The sequence below is a fragment of the Mesoplodon bidens genome (assembly GCF_964165515.1).
Source record: "Mesoplodon bidens genome assembly, chromosome: 9".
In the NCBI taxonomy this organism is placed as follows: domain Eukaryota; kingdom Metazoa; phylum Chordata; class Mammalia; order Artiodactyla; family Ziphiidae; genus Mesoplodon; species Mesoplodon bidens.
In genome coordinates, this window is record NC_138166.1 from 92,675,712 (window position 1) to 92,700,349 (window position 24,638).

At 45.3% G+C, this 24,638-nt stretch overlaps 2 protein-coding genes across 13 annotated transcripts in view; one reads left to right on the forward strand and one right to left on the reverse strand.

The window, feature by feature from the left end:
* The window catches only part of LOC308622828 (putative RNA-binding protein Luc7-like 2), a 57,553-nt gene extending 51,743 nt beyond the window's left edge, over nucleotides 1–5,810 (forward strand). For all 9 annotated transcript variants that reach the window (XM_081244479.1, XM_081244482.1, XM_081244480.1 and 6 more), the window contains 2 exons: nucleotides 679–870; nucleotides 4,522–5,810. In XM_081244479.1, coding sequence (XP_081100605.1) covers nucleotides 679–870; nucleotides 4,522–4,699 — 370 coding nt within the window. In that variant the 3' untranslated portion in view covers nucleotides 4,700–5,810. The remainder of the gene's footprint in view (nucleotides 1–678; nucleotides 871–4,521) is intronic.
* KLRG2 (killer cell lectin like receptor G2) overlaps nucleotides 5,634–24,638 on the reverse strand; it is a 31,127-nt gene continuing 12,122 nt past the window's right edge. Inside the window, exons 3-5 of one of the 4 annotated variants that reach the window (XR_014016690.1) lie at nucleotides 23,269–23,372; nucleotides 22,077–22,794; nucleotides 21,074–21,286 (exon numbers count right to left, since the gene is read on the reverse strand). Coding sequence is in view for 2 of the 4 variants with exons in the window: in XM_081244478.1 (XP_081100604.1) it covers nucleotides 22,674–22,794; nucleotides 23,269–23,372 (225 nt within the window). In the remaining 2 variants the exon portion in view is untranslated. Of the gene's footprint in view, nucleotides 5,733–9,142; nucleotides 9,190–21,073; nucleotides 21,287–22,076; nucleotides 22,795–23,268; nucleotides 23,373–24,638 lie in introns of those variants that run through there. The other 3 variants (XR_014016689.1, XM_081244478.1, XM_081244476.1) reach the window with 3 other exon arrangements.

A 24,638-nucleotide genomic window follows, 5' to 3' on the forward strand; every position in this document is an offset into this window, starting at 1 on the left:
GACCCAGTGGAGGCTACAGAAGTGTTTTTCCTTCTCTGTACACCTACAAAAAAAAAGTAAATACTTTTTTTTTTTGCAGTTAAAGTTCTCTAAAATGATTTATGCATGTTAATTTTTTTCTCCCAAATAAATTATGTAATACTTGAATAGAGAACTGTCTTAACTGTTTTGATTACACTGACAAGGCGCATTGTGGGCATTTAAACTTATTTCAGTGGTCATATAACCTTTCCAATTCAGCAAGTTAGTAACTTTATCCTAAACAATATTCTTTCTCATGTGTCTCCTCCTTTCTGTCCATGTTCATCAGGTACATACTTTGTTTCTAAAGTGTACTAAAAATCTTAGAAGTTTAAATGAAATTGTCCGTAAAGCATCTAGATAATACAATCCCTGGCATGTAGTAGTGTTACAGATTGTTCCCTTCATAAAAAATATTCCTGATGTAAATTTATACAACACTGATTGACCTCTGAGAACTAATGTTTAATTTTTATTTCAAAATTCTAGTATGTACTTATTAATATACCAGCAATTCATTTTAGCATAGATTTAGCTGATTTGAAATAGTATTGGCATTAAGTAAGGCTACTGAGGGATAGTTTCTTTTTAAAGAGGAGGCTTTAGTAAATGAGAAATGTAGTGCCAACAAAGCTAAAAACTAAATATCTTTTGTAGATCCAGGTCCAGAGAGCATCGCAGACATAGGTCTCGCTCCATGTCACGGGAACGGAAAAGGAGAACTCGATCCAAATCCCGGGAGAAACGCCATCGCCACAGGTCCCGCTCCAGCAGCCGTAGTCGCAGCCGCAGCCACCAGAGAAGTGGGCACAGTTCTAGAGACAGGAGCAGAGAGCGATCCAGGAGGAGGTACTGAGGTCCATAGGAGGATATGGAACTACCTTTACGGTTTAGACTTGGAATACTAGTGGTTTGAACTTGGCATCTGCTAATTTGTACACATTTGTGTGTGAGTGTATAACATTTTTTTCCTGATTATATGGGTAGTTCAGAAAGAATATACTTATGAGCAAGAGTAAGAAATTGGAACCAATATGTGCAGAGGTTATTGCTTTTCTCTGCTTAGTGTATCTTGGGAAAAAGTACTTTATGGGCAAATAATTTTAGGTACCAATACTGTTAGAGCTTTTCCAGTATGTATTGGTGAATTAGGGACTCTGAGAAGTCCTTTCATTAAGAGTTGTCTGGCTTACTGTTTTCTAAACTTCTTTGAGCTGGTGTACTTTTTCAGAGCAGACACATTCAGTATATTCTTGTTTATTCTGCACTATAGATATGCATTGTTATATACAGTTAGTTGGGCAGGGCAGGTTCAGAATTTTAAAGGAAGTTAGACGTCATTGGCATGAAAATCCAAAACGTGCAAGGAGAGCAGACCCAGGGTGAGGTATGTTTTAAGGACTTGAATATCTAATCAGGACAAAGGATTAGAATGTGGTGGAGCCTTAAGCACTCATGGTCTGTATAGACCAAGCTCCCCGAACTTCTCAGGTCCCATTATGGCCCTTAAGCCAGGTCATTTCTATGGAACAGAAACATTTTTTGAGTGCCTAGTATCTGTTTGTTAATCTTAAGTTTTCTATGGATTACTCCACATAAAGTCCGTGATAAATTTTTAGCAGCTTTCTGCAGATTTTTTTTCCCCCCTCAGCTAGCCATTCCCCCAAACTGCTCACAAACTGCGTTGGATATAATAGGCTCTTTTATTTATTCCGTATATTCTTGCCTTGTTCCAAGTAGGTTCCCTCCCCCACCCCCAGCTTTACTGAGGCATAATTGACAAAGTAAGTTGTAAGACACGTGAAGTGCGCATTGTGGTCATTTGCTCTCCACATACCTTGTGAAAGGATTCCTTCCGTCTAGTTAGTTAACACCTCCGTCACCTCACATATATTTTTATTGTTTTTGGTGAGAACATTTAAGTTCCACTCTCTTAGAAAACCATGTAGTTCTTCAGGTGACTTTAAATCAGTAATAATTGTATACTTTCTACTGTATTAAAAAAATAAGTGTAATGTAGTTGAGCAGCTTTATTCAAGTGAGTTAGGACACAGGACTAATAACATCTTTGACAATAATGAGCACTAACAAAGTGCTAAACTGGATATCGGAGTAAATAATACAGGAGTTTAGATGAGGGAAGTACCAGAGTAATAAAAAATGGCTTCATGGAATAGCCTAAAACCTAGAGTGGGTATAATCCGATTGGTAAAACCAGGTAGGAAAAATATTCTGGGTATTATAGGCAAATGCAGAGAATGAGCAGGGAATTTATGAGGGCAGAGCTCCGCATGGTGTGATTCTAGGCCACTTATCTCATTCTTAAAACTAGGCACACAGTACAGTGTCCAGAAAAATACATTTAAAACAATTCTTCAGGAATCTTACCTGCACTGTAAATTTTAAGAATCATTTTGCTGGCTGGTAGGTCTAGATAATTTCTCTTGTCAACTTGGCTACCTGTCATTTTTTTCTGATGTCTCTGAACTCTTAAATGTCGTTTTTGGTGGTAGGGATGGAGAGATGGGCATGAAGTCTCCTCTTCTGGGACCTAGTCCCTAATGTTTCCTCTGTTAATGAAGATACATAGGAAATTTCTCCACCATACCACCTGACACCCCTCATCTAGTATTTTCAGCATGTTGTTAATAAAGAGGGTTATTTTTGTAAAATTCTTTCTGTTCCCAAGAGCACTTCTAATCTTGATACTCAAATTACTTTTTCAAAGCAATATTTTGTTTTTTTGCCAAAAATTAGCAGACAATTACTACAGTCTACAGTTACTGTATAAAAGAGAATATCAAGTTATTGCTACATAGTAGTTGAGTTTAAATTTCAAGGTAAGCCCCAGTTAAAGGTCTTTTATAACTTGCCGTTCTCCTGCTCCAACTGTGAGATACTGGTCTCCAATATAAGTAGATTCTGCTTGTGGCCTTTCCGGGTAACAGTTACCCTTGGTAAATGAGGACCGTTTGCATTTTTCTGCTGCCTGCTGTGTTCAGACACATACAGTGCAGACTTCAGAGTCAGACTACTTGGATGAAAGTGGCGTTGGCCAAATTATCTAATTACCCCTCCTGTCTTTCTTTATCTACTTAGTAGAAGGGTGCTTGCTTCATCAGGGTTATTGGTAGTTTGAGTGAAATACTGAGTGAAAACTGCTTCTGTAATAAGGACACTGTAATCTCTGGCAAAATACTAGTTGATACTTAACAGTTTGTTATTATTTCTCTGGGACTTACCGGCAATGCGTGTCCTTATTCTTAGGCATCATCTCAATCGTCTCTCTTCATATTCCATTCCTACAAAGACATGGATAGGAATGTGCACTGTATGAATTAACACATTATTTTTAAATTAAGCTTATTAAAACCTTAATTAAGTAGAATGCCAGAAATTGACATTTAATCTTTCAACCTTTTCGGTTTAATCCTTTTTAAATGTATTTCTAAAACTGGGTAGTAGGGTAGTACTTTTTCCCCTGCCTTAGAAGTTGAAAGTATTACTTAATCAGACCTCAGATCCTAATTCTGAACGTGGGTTAAGTGAGAGAATTATGTAAAAGTACCGTGTCACCTGTGAAGAACCAAATAAATGTAATATGTTACTGATTTATTCTAGATGTTGAAGGTGTTGAAGATTCCATATTAATTCTGATCCCCTAATGTCCTTTGGGTGTCCTTTTGATTGAATCTCTGGTATGAGCTTATTACCTTTCTTCTTGACTTGGGTATGGGAATGGAAAGGTGGTATTAAACAGTTACAGTTAATCAAGATTTATTACAGTGTGATCATCTTTCTCTGTCTTCGGATTTTTTTCTGTCGGTTGAATGAGCTAACTCAGCAGGAATAAAGCAGAGTTTTAAAATAATAAATGGTTGCTTAAAGCCATATCATTGAGTAGTTCTCTTACCTGAGTGTTGGCAGACTGTTGCCTGCAGGCCAAATGTGGCTCCACAGCCTGTTTTTATACAGCCAGGGAGCTATGGATGATGGTTTTTATATTGTTAAGGGGTTGACAAAAAGAAAAGGAAGAGTATACCACACTCACATGACCTGCAACACCTAAAATATTTATCCCTCTGGGCAGACAGCAAAGAGAAAAGGGTTCCTGACCCCCTGTCCTAAGCCACTGATTTCCATCTGATTGGGAATCTGCATTCTATTATATATTCTTAAAATACTGGATAACATCTTTAAGGTATTGTCTATATATTATTTTTATATTAAATATGTTTGCTATGAACTGGAGAAGCTTTAGGGTTGCCTCTAAGATAATGAGAATGTCCTGTAAATCATTTTGGCTTATGGTTTTTGACCCTTAGCTATTTGTCTTCACCCATCTCTTTGTTTTAGTACCCTTATCAAATACAGTAGTGCTCTTTTCTTGGATGCATTCTGTATATCTTCAGCTAATCAGTACCTTAATATTTATCCGATTCTTTCATTTGGATTTTGGGTTTCCCAACACATTTTGCTCCTCAAATTAATATTTTTCAGATCCTCAAAAGAGAGATTCAGAGAACAAGACTTAGCATCACGTGACAGAGACAGGAATTCAAGAGACAGATCACCTCGTGACAGAGATCGAAAAGATAAGAAGCGGTCCTATGAGAGCGCTAATGGCAGATCAGAAGACAGGAGGAGCTCTGAAGAGCGCGAAGCAGGGGAGATATAATTAGCTGTGTACATATCCTCAATCCTTAAGCTTCCTCTGGAGTTACATACTATTGTTTAGTTTACAGCTGTTCAGGGTGACACAGTGAGCAGTTCCAGACACCGATCCAGCTAGGCTAGGTGTATAGCATCTAACTTGATTTGAACTTGTTTTCTTTGATGAAGCCTAAAACTACATCCATAGTTTCTGGTGAACTTGTAATACACTTCTGAAAGTACAGTTTTATATAATAAGATGCTGATGTCTTTATTCTTTCTAGTAGGAGTGATAGTGAATGAATTTTGTTACTTGCCTTGGGATTTTTTGAACATTTGTAAAATGCTGTCTTCCTTTCTCGTCCAAAAAACAGCAACTTTGGGAATTTCTTTTTAATCCTTTTTCCTTTGACTCTGTATCCCCTGATACCTCTACCCTCTAACTGTAAGAGAAAGGGGTGCAGGGAAGCAATATAACTTCTGTTCTGAGGTTCTATTCCCATTATTAATTACTAGCTGATTACAGTTCACAACATTTATACTGGAATGTGTGCTGGAGAAGTTTAAAATACTGGGAGTTTTGTTTGTCTAACGGTGCCTATTTTAGAGTGGGAAGTTGAACAGCTGTTGCATTACATGCTTTGCTTTTTTATTGAAATTTTGAAATCAAACATGTCTTGATTTTTCTGTTCTATTGAATAGCTACGTTCAGGATGTTTTGAGATGGGGGGTGGGGGCAGGGACTCTTTCATAAGCACTTCTTGTTTTATTTTGTGTGTGTGGAGTATAAAGATTACACCCTTATTGTAAAAAATAATAAAATGAAAATCACCACCACCATCATTAAACTGTAACTTGTCTAGTAAATTGTCCCTAGAACTACTTGCTGTGGCCATTTCTATTCTGTTACTAATAGTGCCTTACTGTGCAAGGCACCAAAGGAAATAAATATATACTTACACATTCAAGATGAATTGTTGCTCCACCTGGGCCCTTGCTGGCTATATTCCAGCTACTTCAGGACTGTCTGTAACAACCGCTGTAGAGAAGGACCAGACCTGCAGAAGAAATTGAGTTTGTTTTGTTTTTCTTCACATTGAGCAAATTGAAATAAAAACATGGTGTAACCAGTGTAATGAGACTAACAATTTCTGCATTGAAAAGCTATATACCCACTCATGTTTAAACAGTAGTTAAAACTTGCAATTCTGGAAAAACGAGAATATAATGAAATAAGGGTCTGTGAGTGAGTATAGTTAAATTTCTATCTTTAGTTCCGTATGTTTAACAAATTTGTTGTGACAGGAATGTAAGCCTCAGAAACTGAAACTAATCATTTTAAGTGACATCAGATTTACATCTAAAGGGGACAGACCTCAAGTTCCCAGTTTACCAAGTTGTGCCTCATTAAATGAGGTTTTCCTGCCATATTTGGTTCCACGCATTCAGTTCATACAAAGTTTTATCTGAGACCCAGCTGCATCAGTACCCATTTATTTTTGGTTGCTCAGAAATTGTTTGTTATCTACTTTGTTCCTAGTGGTCTGTGCTGTTCTCTTCAATCCTTAAAAGCACTTTAGACTTAGTACCTTAGGGTGTGGAGTGAGGTCCAAAAGGTTAAGCTGGCAGGTGCAAGGAAGGCTGTCTGGAACCTGACCCGTCATGGTGATATATGTGGAGTTAAACACCACATATCTAAGTGGCCACCAACAAACAGGTCAGCAGTAGCCCGTGAAGGACATCGTCATCATCCAGGGGCTGGGCCCCATGGCCGATCACCTCACCTGCGTGTTCCTGGACTGAATAACCCCATTTTAAAAGATCCTTTTAGAACAATTCTGTGGCTTAGATACTGCTAGTGTTTGTTTTTAATTTATTTTATTTATTTATTGGGCTGCATTGGGTCTTCGTTGCATTGCACAGGCTTCTCATTGCAGTGGCTTCTCTTGTTGCAGAGCACAGGCTCTAGGCATGCAGGCTTCAGTAGTTGTGGCTCGTGGGCTCTAGAGCTCAGGAGTTGTGGCACACGGGCTTACTTGCTTTGCAGCATGTGGGACATTCCTGGAGCAGGGCTCCAACCCGTGTCCCCTGCACTGGCAGGTGGATTCTTAACCACTGCGCCACTAGGGAAGTCCCACCGCTAGTATTTGGACTTCACAGTAAATGTACATTTTTTTTTTTTTAAATTTATTTATTTATTTATGGCTGTGTTGGCTCTTCGTTTCTGTGCGAGGGCTTTCTCTAGTTGCGGCAAGTGGGGGCCACTCCTCATCGCGGTGCACGGGCCTCTCACTATCGCGGCCTCTCGTTGCGGAGCACAGGCTCCAGACGCACAGGCTCAGTATTTGTGGCTCAGGGGGCTAGTTGCTCCGCGGCATGTGGGATCTTCCCAGACCAGGGCTCAAACCCCTGTCCCCTGCATTGGCAGGCAGATTCTCAACCACTGCGCCACCAGGGAAGCCCATTGTACATTTTTGATAGGCATCCTTGAGCTGGGGTAACCATTCTGAGTTAGAATAACCCTAAAGTCTCTCTCATACACCATTTGGTATTTTTTTGTTATCTTTAGAGAAAGTTTAGTCATATTTACAAGAACATTTGATCCTCGGGGGATGTTATGCTAAGTATTTTCCTTCAATAAGACCCTCATTTTAGGGACTTACGGTGGCGCAGTGGATAACAATTGGCCTGCCAGTGCAGGGGACACAGGTTTGATTCCTGGTCCGGGAAGATCCCACGTGCTGAGGAGCAGCTAAGCCCGTGCGCCACAACTACTGAGCCTGTGCGCCACAACTACTGAGCCCACCTGCCACAACTACTGAAGCCCACAGGCTTAGAGCCTGTGCACCGCAACAAGAGAAGCCACCACAAGGAGAACCCTGTGCACTGCAACGAACAGTAGCCCCCGCTCGCCAAAACTAGAGGAAGGCTGCACGCAGCAACAAAGACCCAACACAGCCAAAAATTTAAAAAACAACAACAACAAAAAGATTTAATTTTATTTAAGACCCTCATTTTACTGTCAGCAAGCATTTTCCCCAAAGCTGCATTGCTGAGCTGTATCAACAGTATCAACTCAAAAGAAAAAACCCTCCATTTGTAAGGAGACTTGTTTTTTCCCAGTAAGACTTTCTTACCTTTCTGATAAAAAGTTAAACCTTAGTTTTAGGGTTGATTTATCAAGTTCCTGGTATTTTTACCCTCCAAGTTCCATTTTAAGAGCCTACTTTCATATACAATTTCGTAACAGCTTTCATCATCAGCCCTTTGAGCCAGAGCCCAGCATGCATTACAGTTCTGTCATTCAAGGTAGTAATTTGTCATTCATTGTGGCAAATGTAATTTGTCATTCAGTATGGTACCTTTTCAAAAGGGTAGTGTTAGGTAACAGCCCATCATTGTAAGTTTTTATAAACAAATGTTGGAGATAGTCTAAAATCGTAAGTACTTACAGGGTTTAACATTAAAGATCCAAGTAAATATTACATAACTTAATAAAAGTATGCACATTTAAGGTAGATACTCAACTAAGAACAGGTACAGCTATGCAGATTGTTAAGCCATTGAAACATACCCCTCAGTTGGTAATTAGCTGCTGCCCTGCGCTTCCTGCATGCCTCCCCTACCCCCAAACCATCCTCGCATCTCTTAGGTTTAGGTCTGGTGCAGCTGAGAATTCAGAACCTTGCTCCAGCACAATATGCTCTACTGATATTTTGGGGGAAATTTTCTTGTCTTTTTCCTATCTGGAAAAAAGTTGTTTTACATCCATTATTCATTATACCTTGACTACTGGTATTCAGATTTTCCCAGGGTATAAATAATGCAATAAATACTAAGTTGTTCTTTCTTTTCATTGCCTGTTGCAATTTGAAAAGAAAAAAAATCTCACCTTCAGCAGAGTTGGGAAAGGCAGGAGAGGGCTGAGAACAGGGGTTTGATGGCAGAGGCAGACGGCGGGGGGCTAGGCATGGGACTACCAGTAGAGTGGTGCTGGGGCCACAGGTGAGCAGGGCTCTGTGAGGTACTGGGGTTAGCAGATGTTTCAAAACTGTGAGGTGTACCTACATGTTCTCCAGGTACCAGCAGAAACCAGGATGTCAGAGGTTTTGGGTCTACAAGCAAACCTAGGGTCAGACCAAACTACATGCCAGCATGGCAGGGTTCTGGCTGAAGGCAAGGCATTCAGACGCACAGAACTGGGCTCTCAATCAAGGACCCAGCAAGGTGAGGCCATCTAGGAAGTGCCAGCACCAGAATCTGCAGATAATGCTTTGGGAGAGGCTCCTAGGGTCCCAAGCACAACGCACTCCTTTACCTGGATACTGTTGGGTGCTTGGAACAGAAGATCCAACTCAAACAGCCTTACACAAGGGAGGGTCTGTTGGCTCACGTGATTTGAGTTCCATGTGACAGCTTCATTCTCAGGTTAGCACAGAGCCGGATATCCAGATGAAGAGAAACTTACCAAACCAGGTTCATCTTGCCTGACATTCAGGGAACTGAAACGCTGAGATTCCAAGGTTTGAGGCCAAGAGAGGATGTCTTCGCAAGTTAGCCGAGGTAGGAGATGGGAGAACCGATCTCAAGCCTGCCTCCCCGAAGGCAAGGGACTCTCAGGGTAGTGATGGGATGATGAATAAAGAAGCAGGGTGGCCTGCTCTTGGATTGGAAAAATTAATATTGTTAAAATGGCCATACTACCCAAAGCATTCTGCAGACTTAATGCTATCCCTATCAAATTACCCATAACATCTTTCACAGAACTAGAACAAATAATCCTAAAACTCATATGGAACCATTAAAAGACCAAGAATTGCCAAAGCAATCCTGAAGAAAAAAAAGCAGGAGGCATAACCCTCCCAGACTTTAGACACTACTACAAAGCTACAGTAATCAAAACAGTGTGGTATTGGCACAAGAGCAGACATGGATCAATGGTACAGAATAGAGCCCAGAAATAAACCCAAACACCTAAGGTCAATTAATCTTCATCAAAGGAGGCAAGAATATACAATGGGAAAAAGACAGTCTCCTCAACAAGTGGTGTTAGGAAAACTGGACAGCCACATGTAAATCAAAGAGGTTAGAACACACCCTCTCACCATTACACAAAAATAAACTCAAAATGGCTTAATGACTTAAACAAGACACGATACCATAAAACTCCTAGAAGAGAACATAGGCAAAATATTCTCGGACATAAACCCTACCAATATCTTTTTTTAGGTATCCCAAGGCAATAGCAATAAACCCCAAAATAAACAAATGGGACCTAGTGAAACTTACAAGCTCTTGCACAGCAAAGGAAACCATAAGCAAAACGAAAAGACAACCTACAGAATGGGAGAAAATACTTGCAAACAATGTGACCGACAAGGGTTTAATTTCCAAATTATACAAGTCATACAACTCAACAGCAAACAACCCAATCGAAAAATGCGCAGAAGACCTAAATAGACATTTATCCAAAGGAGACATACGGATGGCCAACAGGCACATGAAAAGATTCTCAACATTGCTAATTATTAGAGAAATGCAAATCAAAACTATAATGAAGTATCACATCACACCAGTCAAAATGGCCATCATTAAAAAGTCTACAAATAACAACTGCTGCAGAAAAGTGTGGAGAAAAGAATAGCCTCCTACACTGTTGTGGGAATGTAAGCTGTTGCAGCCACTGTGGAAAGCAGTACGGAGGTTCCTTAGAAAACTAAAAATAAAATTACCATATGATCCAGCAATCCCACTCCTGGGCATATATCCAGACAAAACTAATTCAATAACTACATGCACCTCTATGTTCATAGCAGCACTATTCACAATAGCCAAGACATGGAAACAACCTAAGTGTCCATGAATGGATAAAGATGTGGTATGTACATACAATGGAATATTACTCAGCCATAAAAAAGAATAAAATAATGCGATTTGCAGCAACATGGATGCAACTAGAGATTATCATATTAAGTCACAGAAAGACAAATACCATATGTGTGGAATCTAAAATATGACACAAATGAACCTATTTATGAAACAGAAGCACGGACATAGAACACACTTGTGGTTGCCGGGGGGAGTGGGTTGGGGGAGGGATTGAGCGGGAGGTTGGGCTGCGGAGATGTGAGCTTTCTGTTTGGTTTTTCTTTTTGGTTGTGCTACATGGCTTTTGGGATCTTGGTTCCCCGACCAGGCATCGAACCCAGGTCCCCTGCAGTGGAAGCACCGTGTCCCAACCACTGGACCTCCAGGGAATTCCCCGTAAGCTTTTATATAGAGAATGAATAAACAACAAGGTCCTACTCTATAGCACAGAGGACTATATTCAATATTGGATGATAAATCATAATGGAAAAGAATATAAAAAATATATGTATAACTTAATCACTGCTGTCCCGCAGTAATTAACACAACATTGTAAAATCAACTATACTTCAATAAAAAAAAATAACGGGGTGGCGTGAGGTGCGTGGCGTGTGGGGAAAGGTGATTGGGAGAAGGTGCGGGAATCATTCTGCGCAGGCGTAACTAAGCTATAAGCCTCTGTAGTTTGGGAAAGTCACCGAGCAGGCACCCACGCATGCTCAGCTGGAGGGTGGGCGGTCCTAACCAGCCTTAACCGGCTCAGCTGCACTAGATGCAGTTGAGAGTCCAAGTTCCTGGGAAATAACTCACGCACACATCTTATTGTTCAGGCTACGGGCCTCTTAGAAGACATGCAAGTATTAAAACAACCTTGATCAGTGAAGGCAGGTGAAGTGGATTTGATTAATCCTCAGGCACCGTTTCAGTCTCCCAAATCTTGTGATCATTCCTCCATCTTTTTTTATAACTTAAAAAAAATAAAGCATTAAAAAATTTTAAAGTTCTATTTTTATTGGCCGCACTGAGTGTGTGGGATCTTAGTTCCCCAAACAGGGATGGAACCCTCCTCCCCTGCAGTGGAATCGCGTTTTCTTAACCACAGGACCACCCGGCAACTCCCTCATTCCTCAATCTTGAGGGAAGAATGGCAGTGCCCGCCCTGGATATTTCCTGCTGATACGGCGTGTAGACCTAACAAGGACTTGAGTAATGACACCGTTTAGTGCTCCTTTGAAAATATTCTCTTGTTCCTGACCAAGTTAACATTTTGATCCCAATAAGCAAAGGGCACCTATGTGCCACCTGTCACAGCATTCACAGGCCCGAGGTTGGTAATCAAAGCCAAAGAGATGTACCTTCGCAGGGGTGGGGAGCACACAGAATGCCAGACATACTGATCAACTTCCCACATCAAGCCAGGGATCTGTGACTTACCTTTACCTATTAGAGTGTCTCGATCGTTACCAGTTCGGCTGAAACACTTAGATATTAAATATGGAAGGCACATGGGCTGGGAAAAGTAAGTACGATTGCTGCAATATCCTGACCAAGTGGACTCTTGAAGGGGGAAGACACCCAGCATGGTTTTATCTGAGGACACGAGGAGAGGACCAACTCTCAGCTAAGTCAAAAAACAGAGGACGGGAAATTCTGCTGCTTAGCCTAACCTGATGTTACATCTGAGGGCTTTTTATCCTAAGTATCACTGAAGGTAGGGGTGGTTGAAAAATTGATGACAGGCATAACCAAGGGGGTCAGCATCATGAAATACAGAGAAAGGTTTTGGGTGACATATGCAACAGGTAGAGAGATTACCTGCTTTTGCCAAAGTCTGAGAAAACCTAATCATTGAATTGTCCTTCCAAGCCTGGGAGGTCATAAACACAGAGGAGACAAAAGAAATCATTCTGGTAACCTAACACGTTATTTAAGTAACTTGCCTTCTGAAGAATTTTACTTAACCAAATTTTACTTAACTGCAGCAGTCTTGTTCACCTTATTTTCTTACTCACTACTTGAGATCGCCTAGGGGTTCACTTGCGCACTCGGGGAACTCAGTGTCAGGAGTGCGGAACCAGCTGAGGTTTGGATGATGATCTGGGGTGCGGTTTCCCTTCCACAGCACAGTCTCTATTTCCCGCCACGTTCCTCAGAAGGTCCAGGCCATTGAGGACTGAGCTGGCCGTCTGGATGTTTATCCTTTCAAGATTTCAGCCTAGAGGTTCATCATCTCCTCCTTTAAAAGCTCCCTAGAGGGGTTTTGCTACAAGTCCAAAGTTGGGGGTACAAATGCAGCAGAACCCAGCCATTCCCAGGATCCTGTAATTGTCTCCTGGTAGTAGGAACTGCAACCCTGACTGCAGCTTCCCTTCCATCAGGGAGCAAGGCTCTCTGTCCCTGTGAGAGTTCAAAATCCAAATGTGAAATAGAGGGCTGAGAAGTCTATGCCTTTTTCTTGGACACCTTATAGCCTCGTTCGACCAACAAGTTCATAGCCAAAACTGTATTTTGGTCTGAGATGTCCTTTGTCTTACTAGCAATCAAAGATCATCCACATACTGGAGCAGGGCTTCCTCGTTTAGTTGAAGTTCCTTCAAATCTTTTGCCCGGATTGCTCCAAATGTTTTGGGCAAAGTTTTAAATCACCTTCTGCAGTGTCCCTTTGGGAATGGCTGCAGGCTATTCTTTTGGGGGTTGGAGCAATAAAGCCTGCAACGCGCAAGCCTGCTCTGGTGGTACTTTCATGGCCATTTGTCCAGGTGCAAAGATAACTCTGGTATTTAGTAAGTCTCGTATAGAAAGCAGCTTCAGGAAATTCCCTGGTGGTCCAGAGGTTAGATCTGTGGCTCTTTCACTGTCAAGGGCCAGGGTTCAATCCCTGATTGGGGAACTAAGATCCTACAAATCGTGCGACCAAAACAACAACAACAACAACAACATAGGAAGCTGCTCCAGATGATGCTTCCCCATCTGACAGTCTAGCAGCTGGGGACCAGGCTTTTGCAAGTTTTCTCCAGACACCTCAGTTACAAACACAGTCGCAAAAGAAAGTTTAGAAAGCTGGATATTTAAAACAGAGGAAGTGGGGGACTTCCCTTGTGGCACAGCAGTTAAGAATCCACCTGCCAATACAGTGGACATGGGTTCGATCCCTGGTCCGGGAAGATCCCACGTGTTGCAGAGCAACTAAACCCCTGCCTGTGCCACAACTACTGAGCCTGCGCTCCAGAGCAACTAAGCCCCTGCCTGTGCCACAACTACTGAGCCTGCGCTCCAGAGCCTGCGTGCTGCAACTACTGAAGCCCATGCGCCTAGAGCCCGTGCTCTGCAGCAAGAGAAACCACCGCAACGAGAGGCCCGCGCACTGCAACGAAGAGTAGCCCCGGCTCACCACATCTAGAGAAAGCCCACGCACAGCAACGAAGACCCAGTGCAGCCAAATATAATAATAAAACAGTAAGTGACCCCTGTATGGATCAGAAAGTCCAAAACTTGATTTCTTACTGTCCTAGTCATGTGGGGTTCTGTATGCGAGATATTGATGGACTTGGCAGGATTTAGGGGAGCCCCTGGGTCCCTATCATTCTCACTTAGCTCAGCCATCTGATGTGCCACTTGTTTACCTTCTTCCAGAGTCTTCCTTAGGATGGCACAGTCTCTTTTCCAGGGTCCCTCCTGTTTGCAATATGCACAGTGGTGGAAACCCCACTATTGATCGCCCAGTTCGAGTAGAAACTCGGGACCTCCGACCTTTTGCCAAGACCCTCGTAGGGTCCTCAACTTGGTGCAGCTCTTCCCTGTGTAAGGCAGCCGCCAGCAGAGTGGCCTGTTGTTTCATTCTCTTGTTCCCTTTTCTCCTGAGCCTGGTCCCTGCCATTAGAAACTGAAGGCAATCTCACCAGGTAGAGACTAGGCATTCCAAGAGCACCTTCTGTTTCTTCTCTATATTGGCGGGGCAGGGGAGGCGTGGGGGGGCGGGAGACACCTGACCCATGAAAGTCATACTAACCATATTTAAATTCTCTGGGGCCTCAGAGTCTGTATCTGTATAATGCCTCTAAGCTTTAGAGACCCATACTAGAAATTCTGAAAGAGCCTCATTTGGGTTCCCTTTTACCTCCTGTACTTTATTAAAGCTTCTTTGGGCATCCCTCTTTGAAATCCCGCAAGAATACAATCTCAATAATACTCGAGGTTTGGCCTGTCCCCAACATTCACATCCCACTTAGGATTCCCTGTTTATATAGCCACGCTGCCAGCATCCCCTACCGCCTGCCAGGGGTGTCTACATGAAGCACATCTGCCTCCTCCCAAGCTTTATCCAGCACCATTCTATGTTTTCTGAAGTGAGAAGGGTATTTAATAAATTCTGAACATCTGCCCAGGTCAGGTTTGCAGTTTAAAAAAAAAAACAATTGATGAGAAAAGGTATTTCCATTCTCTTTGGGTCATCTCTGTAAGTTGGCATAGTGTTCTTACAATTAAATCAATCTGAAGTTGAAAGTGGGAGTGGACCCAGATCAACCCCATCGGCTGCCCAGTCTCAGCATTCACACCCCCAGTGGGGACTTGCCTTGATGGATATTGCCCCACCTGAGTTTGGGTAGCTCCCTGGCTAAATCCAGCAGCAGGTATGAGGAAGGGGAGATCACTATTTCTCGACCCTCAGAGACCAGTGGGGCCCAAGCTGGAGCCTGTGGCTCAGACAGTGGAAACGAAAGAGCAACAGCCCCCATGACATAGGGGTCAAGGGCAAATCATACTCCTTTTAAATTGGATTAAGCAAAACAGGTTTCCTTGCCTTCCTTTCCTCTTGGACCATAACCTTACATCTTCTCTGCCTAGGTTTATTCTGATACAATCATTGTATCTAAGGTACTTCATCCCATGTCTTTTCTCATTTACAAAATGAATCTAGTTGCAGAATTATATTGTAAATTCAGGATCCACTTACAGGCCATTTTGCTCAGGAGACTAAAGGATATTATGGCCATGCAGTGTTACCAAAAAATACCATCACTTTCTTTTCCATGGACTCATAACTAAAAGTTTCCCAACTTTGGAAAATACAGCCTAGAGGGCTGCAAGGGGGAACTGAATTAACCTTTCCCATTTTGAAGGGGCTTTGCTTCCAGGTGGTCACAATAATGAAATCTTTCTAAGGGTCCTTGCTACCATCACCAAGCTCAATCCCCAGCAGTCAATGCTTAACAATGGAAACAATCAGACACAGACGGACACAAACAAGACCAACACAAGACCAGCAACAAGAACCCCGGGCCTGTAACATAGGTAGAGTACCTCAGCACCTGTAACCTTTTATACTGTCTGCCCGAATCCCTCCAGGTGGGCAGGCCCCCAGTCCAGGATCTGGTCAGGATTATCGGACAATTTAAGCACAGTTGGATATCTTTAACGCAGTTACTCACCCACAAGACGTCTTCTAAACCCAAAACCGTCTGCTGCAAAATGAAACGTCGGTGGCACTTGGCAGGGGAAATTTGGGGACGGTCGTGGAGCAAATGGAGCAGGCAGCTGCTTAGACCTGTCCACATGCTCTGTGTACCGGCAAGGGGCCAACGAGCCCCAAGCAAAAGGTCCATCTGGACTTCCCCTCCTGCCTGGCTCGCCAAACTTTACCGAACCAGGTTGATCCTGCCCGTCGCACAGCAAGCCAAACGCTGAGACGCCAAGGTTTGGAGCAAAGTGTGGGTTTATTCCAGCACAGAGGGGAGAGTGGAGAGAGAGAGGGGAAAGAGAGGCGGGGGGAGAGAGAGGGGGTGAGAGAGAGAGAGGAGGGAGAGAGGAGGGAGAGAGGAGGGAGAGAGGGGGAGAGAGGGGGAGAGAGAGAGGGGAGGGAGAGGGGAGGGAGAGGGGAGGGAGAGAGAGGGGAGGGAGGGAGGGAGGGAGGGAGGGAGAGAGAGAGAGAGAGAGAAAGAGGAGAGGGGAGAGGGGGGAGAGGGGGGAGAGGGGGGAGAGGGGGGAGAGGGGGGAGAGGGGGGAGAGGGGGGAGAGGGGGGAGAAGGGAACAAACCTCAGATCTCAAATTTGCCTCTGGGAAAGCGAGTGGCTCAGGGTATTTATAGGATGGCAAATAAAGAAGCAGGGCGCGTGAGGGGTGGGGCTTGTGGGGAAAGGTGATTGGAAACAGGTGCAGGAATCATCCTTCTGCGCAGGCGTAACTAAGCTACAGGCTTCTGCACATGTGAAAGGTCACAGAGCTGACATCCTTGTGTGCCCGCTGGAGGGTGGGTGATCCCATCCAGCCTTAACCGGCTCAGCTGAGACTCCAAGTTCCTGGACAGTAACTCGGGCAAAACATCTTGTTGTTCAGGCTACGTGCTGCTTGGGGGACATGAAAGTGTTAAAACAGCCTCAATTACCGGAGGCAGGTGGAATGGATTTGACTCATCATCACGCACCATTTCAATACCATTGCATTCTGTGTCTGTAAAGAGCAAGGCAAGCTTTTCTCACATCTGTGGCCCAGTTGAGTTGTGTCCTCACTTGGAACAGAGTTAGTGACATCCCTAACTGGCTTAGGCCTGGGCTCCAGAACCAAACAATGGCCAGGGGACTGGGACTGCACCACCTGCATGTTTGGCTTAGATGTGTCAGGTCTGCCTCCCAAGTTATCCCTGCTCACCTCCACCCCCAAACTGGGGTCACTGTCAGACCACACGGCTGCTCCACAGTGAGGGCAGGAGGTCGGAGCAGATAAGGGAGAACCCCCAATATCCCCAGTGATTCCTTTGCCTGAACACACACCCTCGTGCCGGCAGCCAGGCCAAGTGCTGGGAATGGCCCTTGTTCTCTGCATCCTCCCACAAAGCTGGCACGGAAACACAACTGATTTTCAACAAACGTGCAGTGAATTACTGACATACATTGACCCACCTGATCTCATCTGATTTGTGCATCACTGTGGAACTGGTGAGAGCTGTGTCCTATCACACCCAGTTTACGGAGGGAACAGAACGAAGCCAAGCGACTAATCAAGGTCACGACAAAGTTGCCCAACATCTCTTTGCTCCTGAGCCTGAGGCTGTTCCTGGCATAACGTTGTGAATGGTATGTCCCAGGAGGGAACAACAAAGGCGCAAATGAACTGTATCATTTCTAAAACCTTTTTATATAGTCTTATTTTACTTTTATACTATCTCTAAAGCTGAGAATAACAGAGGAAATCCCCATATTTATCCAAATTTGGATATATGAGTTACACGTTTTAGCTCCCTGAATTTTTTTTTTGAGAAAGTTTGGTGCAAATTACTTGAAATCAATGTTAAACTCTATCAGGTGATGAAATGTGAATCACAAACTACTCCTGTCAAAAATGTTTATATTGTAAAAAAGAACGTGTATATACATGTATAATTGAATCATTGCTGTACAGCAGAAATTAACACAACATTTTAAGTCAACTATACTTCAACAACAACAACAAAAAATTTTTTAATGTTTATACTGAGTCGAAGCCTAATTTCAGTTTACAGGAAATGAGACACATTCGGGATGTTAGTCACTCTACAAGACAGCTGCCCTGGTCTCTTCAAAAAGTCCATGTTAGGGCTTCCCTGGTGGCGCAGTGGTTGAAAATCTGCCTGCCAATGCAGGGGACACGGGTTCGAGCCCTGGTCTGGGAAGATCCCACATGCCGCGGAGCAACTGGGCCCGTGAGCCACAATTACTGAGCCTGCGCGTCTGGAGCCTGTGCTCCGCAACAAGAGAGGCCACGACAGTGAGAGGCCCGCGCACCGTGATGAAGAGTGGCCCCCGGCTCGCCACAACTAGAGAAAGCCCTCGCACAGAAACGAAGACCCAACACAGCCATAAATAAATAAATAAAGCAAACTGTCAACAAGTAAAAATAAATAAACACTATTATTAAAAAAAAAAAAAGTCCATGTTACAGGAAAGAAGTTCCAGGTTGAAAGAGACTGAAGTGATAACCCCTAACAGTGCTTAAACCCTGACTGGATCTTTGTTTGTTTTTTTTTTTTTTTGCCGTACGCGGGCCTCTCACTGTTGTGGCCTCTCCCGTTGTGGAGCACAGGCTCCGGACGTGCAGGCTCAGCGGCCATGGCTCACGGGCCCAGCCGCTCCGCGGCATGTGGGATCTTCCCGGACCGGGGCACGAACCCGCGTCCCCTGCATCGGCAGGCGGACTCGCAACCACTGTGCCACCAGGGGAGCCCCTGGATCTTTGTTTAAATTAATGGAGCAACTAGGAAAGTTGGAGCACAGATTGAATATGAACTTAATTTTATTCAGTGTAATGGCAGAATTGCAACTATGTAGAAGAATATTCTTATGTTTAGGAGATGCGTGCTAAAGTATTTAGGGGTGAGGTGTCTTGATGTCTGCAACTCATTTTCAAATGGTTTGACAGTTTTGTATATACAGACATAGAGTAAATGTGGCAAAATGTTAACAGTTGTTAGATCTAGGTAGAGAGCAGCTGGGTGTTTGTCATGTCATTCTTTTCAACTCTGTATTTTGAAAATTTTCACAAAGTTGGGGGGAGATCTTAGATTTTTCCATTTGTATCATCACTTTTAAAATGCTCTGTCCTCGTGGGCATATTTAGGCAGGGTTCTCCAAATATGGTCTCTGGACCATCAGTATGAGAATCACATAAGAAAATGTACGAATGGCCATGAGCACATGAAAAGAAGTTGACATCGGTTGTCAAGAAAGTGCAAATGAAAACCACACTGAGATACCACTGCACATCCACTAGAATGTCTAAACGTGAAAAGGTTGGCAACACCAAATGCTGATGATGCGGAGCTACTGGAACTCTGGTATGTTACTGGCGGGACTGTAAAATGGTACAGCTACTTTGGAAAATAGTTTGGCATTTTCTTACAAATTAAACACATCCTTACCATACAACCCAGTAATCCTACTCTGAGGTACTCAAGAAAATTGACAGCCTACATCCACACACACTGATATTCGAATGTCCACAGCATTGTATTCATAAAAGCTCCAAACTGGAGACAACCGCACTATCACTGACTAGAGAGAAGATAAACAGATTGTGATCTGTCCCTACAAAGAAAGGAACTACTACCGATACCTGGGGCAACCTGAACAAGTCTTTAAAACCTTGTGCTAAGCTAAAGAAGCAGACACAAAAGAGTATGTTTAATTACTATTCTATTATGTGAAATCCTAGAACAAGCTAAAGTTAATCTGTAGACACAGAATGCAAATTTGCCTGGGGCTGGAGATCAGGGAGAAGAGAACATTGACCACAAAGGGACACGAGGGAACTGTCTGGAGTGTTGGAACTACTCCACATCTTGACTGGCTCTGGTTACATGGGTGCCAACCACTGTCAAAATGTACTCTTCAGATGGGTGCATTTTCTTCTGTGCAAATTATATACCTCAGTGAAGTTGACAAAATATCTACATACTTTTTTTTTTTCCTGGTGGCAACATGGGCTCTTTTAGACAGCGTTTCTCAAAATGTGGTTTGCAGACTGTCTGCATCAGAATCACCAGAAAAGCTGATAAAAACCTGACTTGGGGGTCACTCCCTGTGCCCAATCCCAGGATGAGGTGTGTGACTCTTCCACAAACGAGGTGTCCACAGCTGTAACCTCAGAGGCCGCCGTGAGCTGCTGGGCCAGCCTGTATCAGAGGCAGTTCTCCAAAGCCCCATAAAACAAACTGGTACTGGTGGAAACGTTATTAGTGTGGATTTCAAACAATAGCAGTTGGCAGTGCCTGGTGGAAAAAGAAACTAGAAAAATTACTCAGAGGAATTCCATGCAGACCAACCTGCTGTGTAACTTTTCCAGCTTCCATTTAGTAGAAAGGGAAAGACACGCTCTGAAGGTGAGGTGAGGCTGCACCTTGTGAAAATGTACCTCGGTGAAAGAAATAATTACAGGTTATAAGAAAAGGCAGTCACAGGAATGCTTTCTGAAGCTCGCAGTTCTCAAACCAGGCTGCACATCAGAATATTTTGGACGTTGTAAAGAATATAATTTCTCTTTTGATCGAAGTAGTACATGAATATGGGTATTTAAAAAAAGTGAATATGTTTTTATGTTAACAGTACTAAAGGCGGTATATTAAAAAAAAAGAAGAAAAACCTCACTACTCCGGTAACCTCACTCCTGTTCCTTGGAGACGGGCATTTAAGTTTTTTAACCTTAGGTATGTAGCTTGATGAATTTTTATGTATGTACCCAGCTCCACCCAGATCAAGATCTAGAGCATTCCAGCACCCCTGAATATTCTCTGGTACCCCTGCCCAGTTAATACTCCTTCCCCCAGACCAAGATAACTACTGTCCTGACTTCTGTCAGCATCAAATTAGTTTTAAGGCAACCACTTTAAGTGATTTTTGCCATTTCTTCTAGTATTTGTCACCATATTTCTAAATAATAAGTGCACGCTGCTATTCCTTGGTTTGCCAACTTTGGACAGTAACTAGGAGCTTCCTACTTTGGTAGGTCAAAGGTCACTCTCTTACTGCCCTTCCTCACCAACTGAAACTGAAAAACTCTCTGATTTCCAGGCCCCAGGATCACGCCACCCACGCTGGGCACCTGGATCTTTTAAGCTCCACAGGTGATTCTAAACGGCACCGAGCGCAGAGGGCCCCAAGCCGGTGGCCCTGAAGCTGACGTTAAACCAGCCTGACACCACCAGACACGGACGTTCGCCGAGAAGGGCTCTGAAGCGAGTTCAACCTGAACATGTCATCAAGCTCTGGGGTTAATCTGTAGTTGGAATAAGAAGAAAGCCATGAGAAACACCAGAGTGTGTCTAAGGTTTTTATTGCTTGTCAGGTGTGCTCTTAGGACTCTCCATCCCTTTCTCCCGGGCAGCCACACACTCTGTACAAGCTCTTAGTTCAAATGGACCAGTAAGGCTTCCCTGGTGGCGCAGTGGTTGAGAGTCCGCCTGCCGATGCAGGGGACACGGGTTCGTGCCCCGGTCCGGGAAGATCCCACATGCCGCGGAGCGGCTGGGCCCGTGAGCCATGGCCGCTGGGCCTGCGCGTCCGTAGCCTGTGCTCCGCAACAGGAGAGGCCACAACAGTGAGAGGCCCGCGTACCGCAAAAAAAAAAAAAAAAAAAACGGACCAGTAAAGGTTTGTCTGAGGAGCTCAGACAGCTGGTCTGCCTTTAAGAGGAAGGCTGGTTTGCACATGATTGACACCACGACCAGAGGCAGGTACAGTCAGTCTCCTCTACTTTGGGGAAGTCTCTCCAGGCTGGAGGCTAAGCGAACCCGCCCCCCACCTTGCTGCCACTCCCTCCAGGCCGGAGGCCCTCCACTGAACCCCAGCGGGAGACACCTTCAGGCCGGGGTCCCCACAGCTGTGGCAGGAAGACCAGCCTCACGCCTCCCCACATTTCTGACTTCCTTTCTCCCTCGGACCCCAAGCTTTGCAGTGGCTTCGCCGGCCAAGAGGGAGTGTGTCCTCTCTGCGTCCTCCCAGCCTTGGGCATCAGCTGGCCGGACGCCCCGCCAGTCCCACACGCCAGTCACCGCAAAGAACCTTACTCTCTGCCAACCCCCGGGGTGGGGACAGGATCCTCCTTCCTCTCTCCTCCGGGGTGGCCACTTCTCGCGTGCTGCCCTCAGGATGCTGTCGGCGTGCCCGGACGCCTGGAAGTGGCCTTTGTAGCAATGATGTCATCGCTGCCAAATCCCAATGCCACGAAATGGGAGACTCACTTCATGGGCTCGATGAGAAGCCAGGTTGGGATCACCTGTGACCGTTCATCCTTTTTGTCCCTCTAGGCCTGAAAGGGTGCACACCTGTGACTAGGCAGGTAAGTGGGAGAATGGGAAGTGGCCGTTTTAATGAGGGAGAAACTGAGGCTCAGAAGGAAAAACCCAAAACCAAAAAACCCCACAAGGGCACAGAACAAATCCGCTTCAGCAGCTGGACACTCAAATGGGTGCTCAGCCGCGGGGCCGCAGAAGGTCTCCTTCCCCGTGGATGCGATCTCCCTGCGCCAGGACTCCGCCCCCTGCTTCACCGAAGCAGGGCCACTGAGCAGAGCGGGGAGACCTGGAGGCCTGGGTCCCGGGAGGAGGCTGCCCCGGCTCTCAGCCTGGCCTCCCCCAGCAGGCTCAGGGCGGGCAGAACCCAAGTCACGTGGTCCCCTTGGCGCAGACCCAGGGTCTGGGGGAGGCACAGTCCGAAGCCACGAACTTGCCTCCCTCCAGGCCCCCGCAGTCGAGATCCGGCTCTTGCTGGTCTTCCTCCGGGAGTCTGGGGAAGGGCGAGAGGAAGGGGAGGCACTCAGGCTGACGGGCCCTCCCAGCCTTTGTGCCCGCTGCCTGGGTACCGCTGGGATCGCTGCATGGAGCCCGGGGGTCTGGAAAGAGCTCTGAGGCAGGAGTTACGATGATGTGCCCGCCTCTCGCCCCAGGGAGTCAGCTGTGTGGCCCTGGGCAAACCACCAAACCTCTCTGAGCAGCACTCCCCTTATCCATAGAACATGGTGACAGTCCTTCTTGGGTGAATGCGTGGGACCCAAACAAGGGACGGGGTGATGAGGACTAAATGAAACCAAGGGACATCCTAGGCTGGGGGTGGTGCAGGGGGGTGAACCTGGCGACACGTGGAGGGGAAGGCCTCCGGCCCCTTCGGCGCCTGCTGTGGTATCGCGTGGGTCATACTGGGGGCCCAATGCTAGCGTGTTGGGGACAGAGGGGCCGCCCACCCAGGCCCACGGGCACTCACAGCTGGGGTGGCAGCGGGGTCCCATCGATCCAGTGCCAGCCCTGGGGGCCTCGTCGGGCCCCCACCCAGGAGTACTTGGTGACTGGGTATCTGCTCAGGAAGTCCTGAGAGAGAGAGAAAAACAGCTGGTCATTCTTCTCGGGCCACTGATTCGGCTCACCTGGGGCTTCCGTACCCCTACCCCATCTCCCATCCCAGGTTTCTGTAAGTTCCCAGTTCCACAAGCTAGAGAAGCGACTCATCTCTCCCAAAACACCAGGAATTGGGAAGCTGTATTAGATGCTTGCTGGCTGACAGGCATTGGGCTCAGGACTGAGGACCAGAAATGGGGGCAATCCCATCTCAGCCCTCCCCAAGGGGAGACAGGATGTGATCGCCCATCCCCACGAGCAATTCACGATGGGTACTGAGCGGACAGAGAAACGAGGCAGCTCAGAGAAGAGGGGGTGAAGGGCATGAGCAATCCAGGTGACAAACAGCAAGTAGCCTCACTGGGCAGGAGAAGAGTGTAAGGGTTGATTAGGCTGCAGAGGTGGCCAGGGAGCAGATGGTCAACAATACAATCGCCAGCAAGAGCATAAACTACATTGCATTCATTCCGAAAGTCTTATGAAGACCATTCAAAATAAGGGTGAGTATGAAGTCCCTGGGGCAACATGGGGAAAAGTTATAGTACATGAAGGGTTATAGTAAGTGAAAAAGCTGAATTAAAGTTGTGGCATGGACTTCCCTGGTGGGGCAGTGGTTAAGAATCCGCCTGCCAATGCAGGAGACACGGGTTCGATCCCTGGCCCGGGAAGATCCCACCTGCCGGGGAGCAACTAAGCCCGTGCGCCACAACTACTGAGCCCGCGCTCTAGAGCCCGTGAGCCACAATTACTGAGCCCGTGTGCCACAGCTACTGAAGCCCGCGCACCTAGAGCCTGTGCTCCACAACAAGAGAAGCCACCGCAATGAGAAGCCCGCACACCACAACGAAGAGTAGTCCCCACTCGCCGCAACTAGAGAAAGCCCGCACGCAGCGAAGACCCAACGCAGCCAAAAATAAAATAAATAAATTTATTTTAAAAAATAAAAATAAAGTTATGGCATGATTATAAGAATGAAAAAATGTGTACGCACATGGGCACAGACACACAAGGGACAACAAAAAGCAAAACAAGTATGTTAGAGAGCTAGCGGAGATGCTTTTTTCTTTTAAATAATTATCCTCAGGGCTTCCCTGGTGGCGCAGTGGTTGAGAATCTGCCTGCTAATGCAGGGGACACGGGTTCGAGCCCTGGTCTGGGAGGATCCCACATGCCGCGGAGCAACTAGGCCTGTGAGCCACAACTACTAAGCCTGCGTGTCTGAAGCCTGTGCTCCGCAAC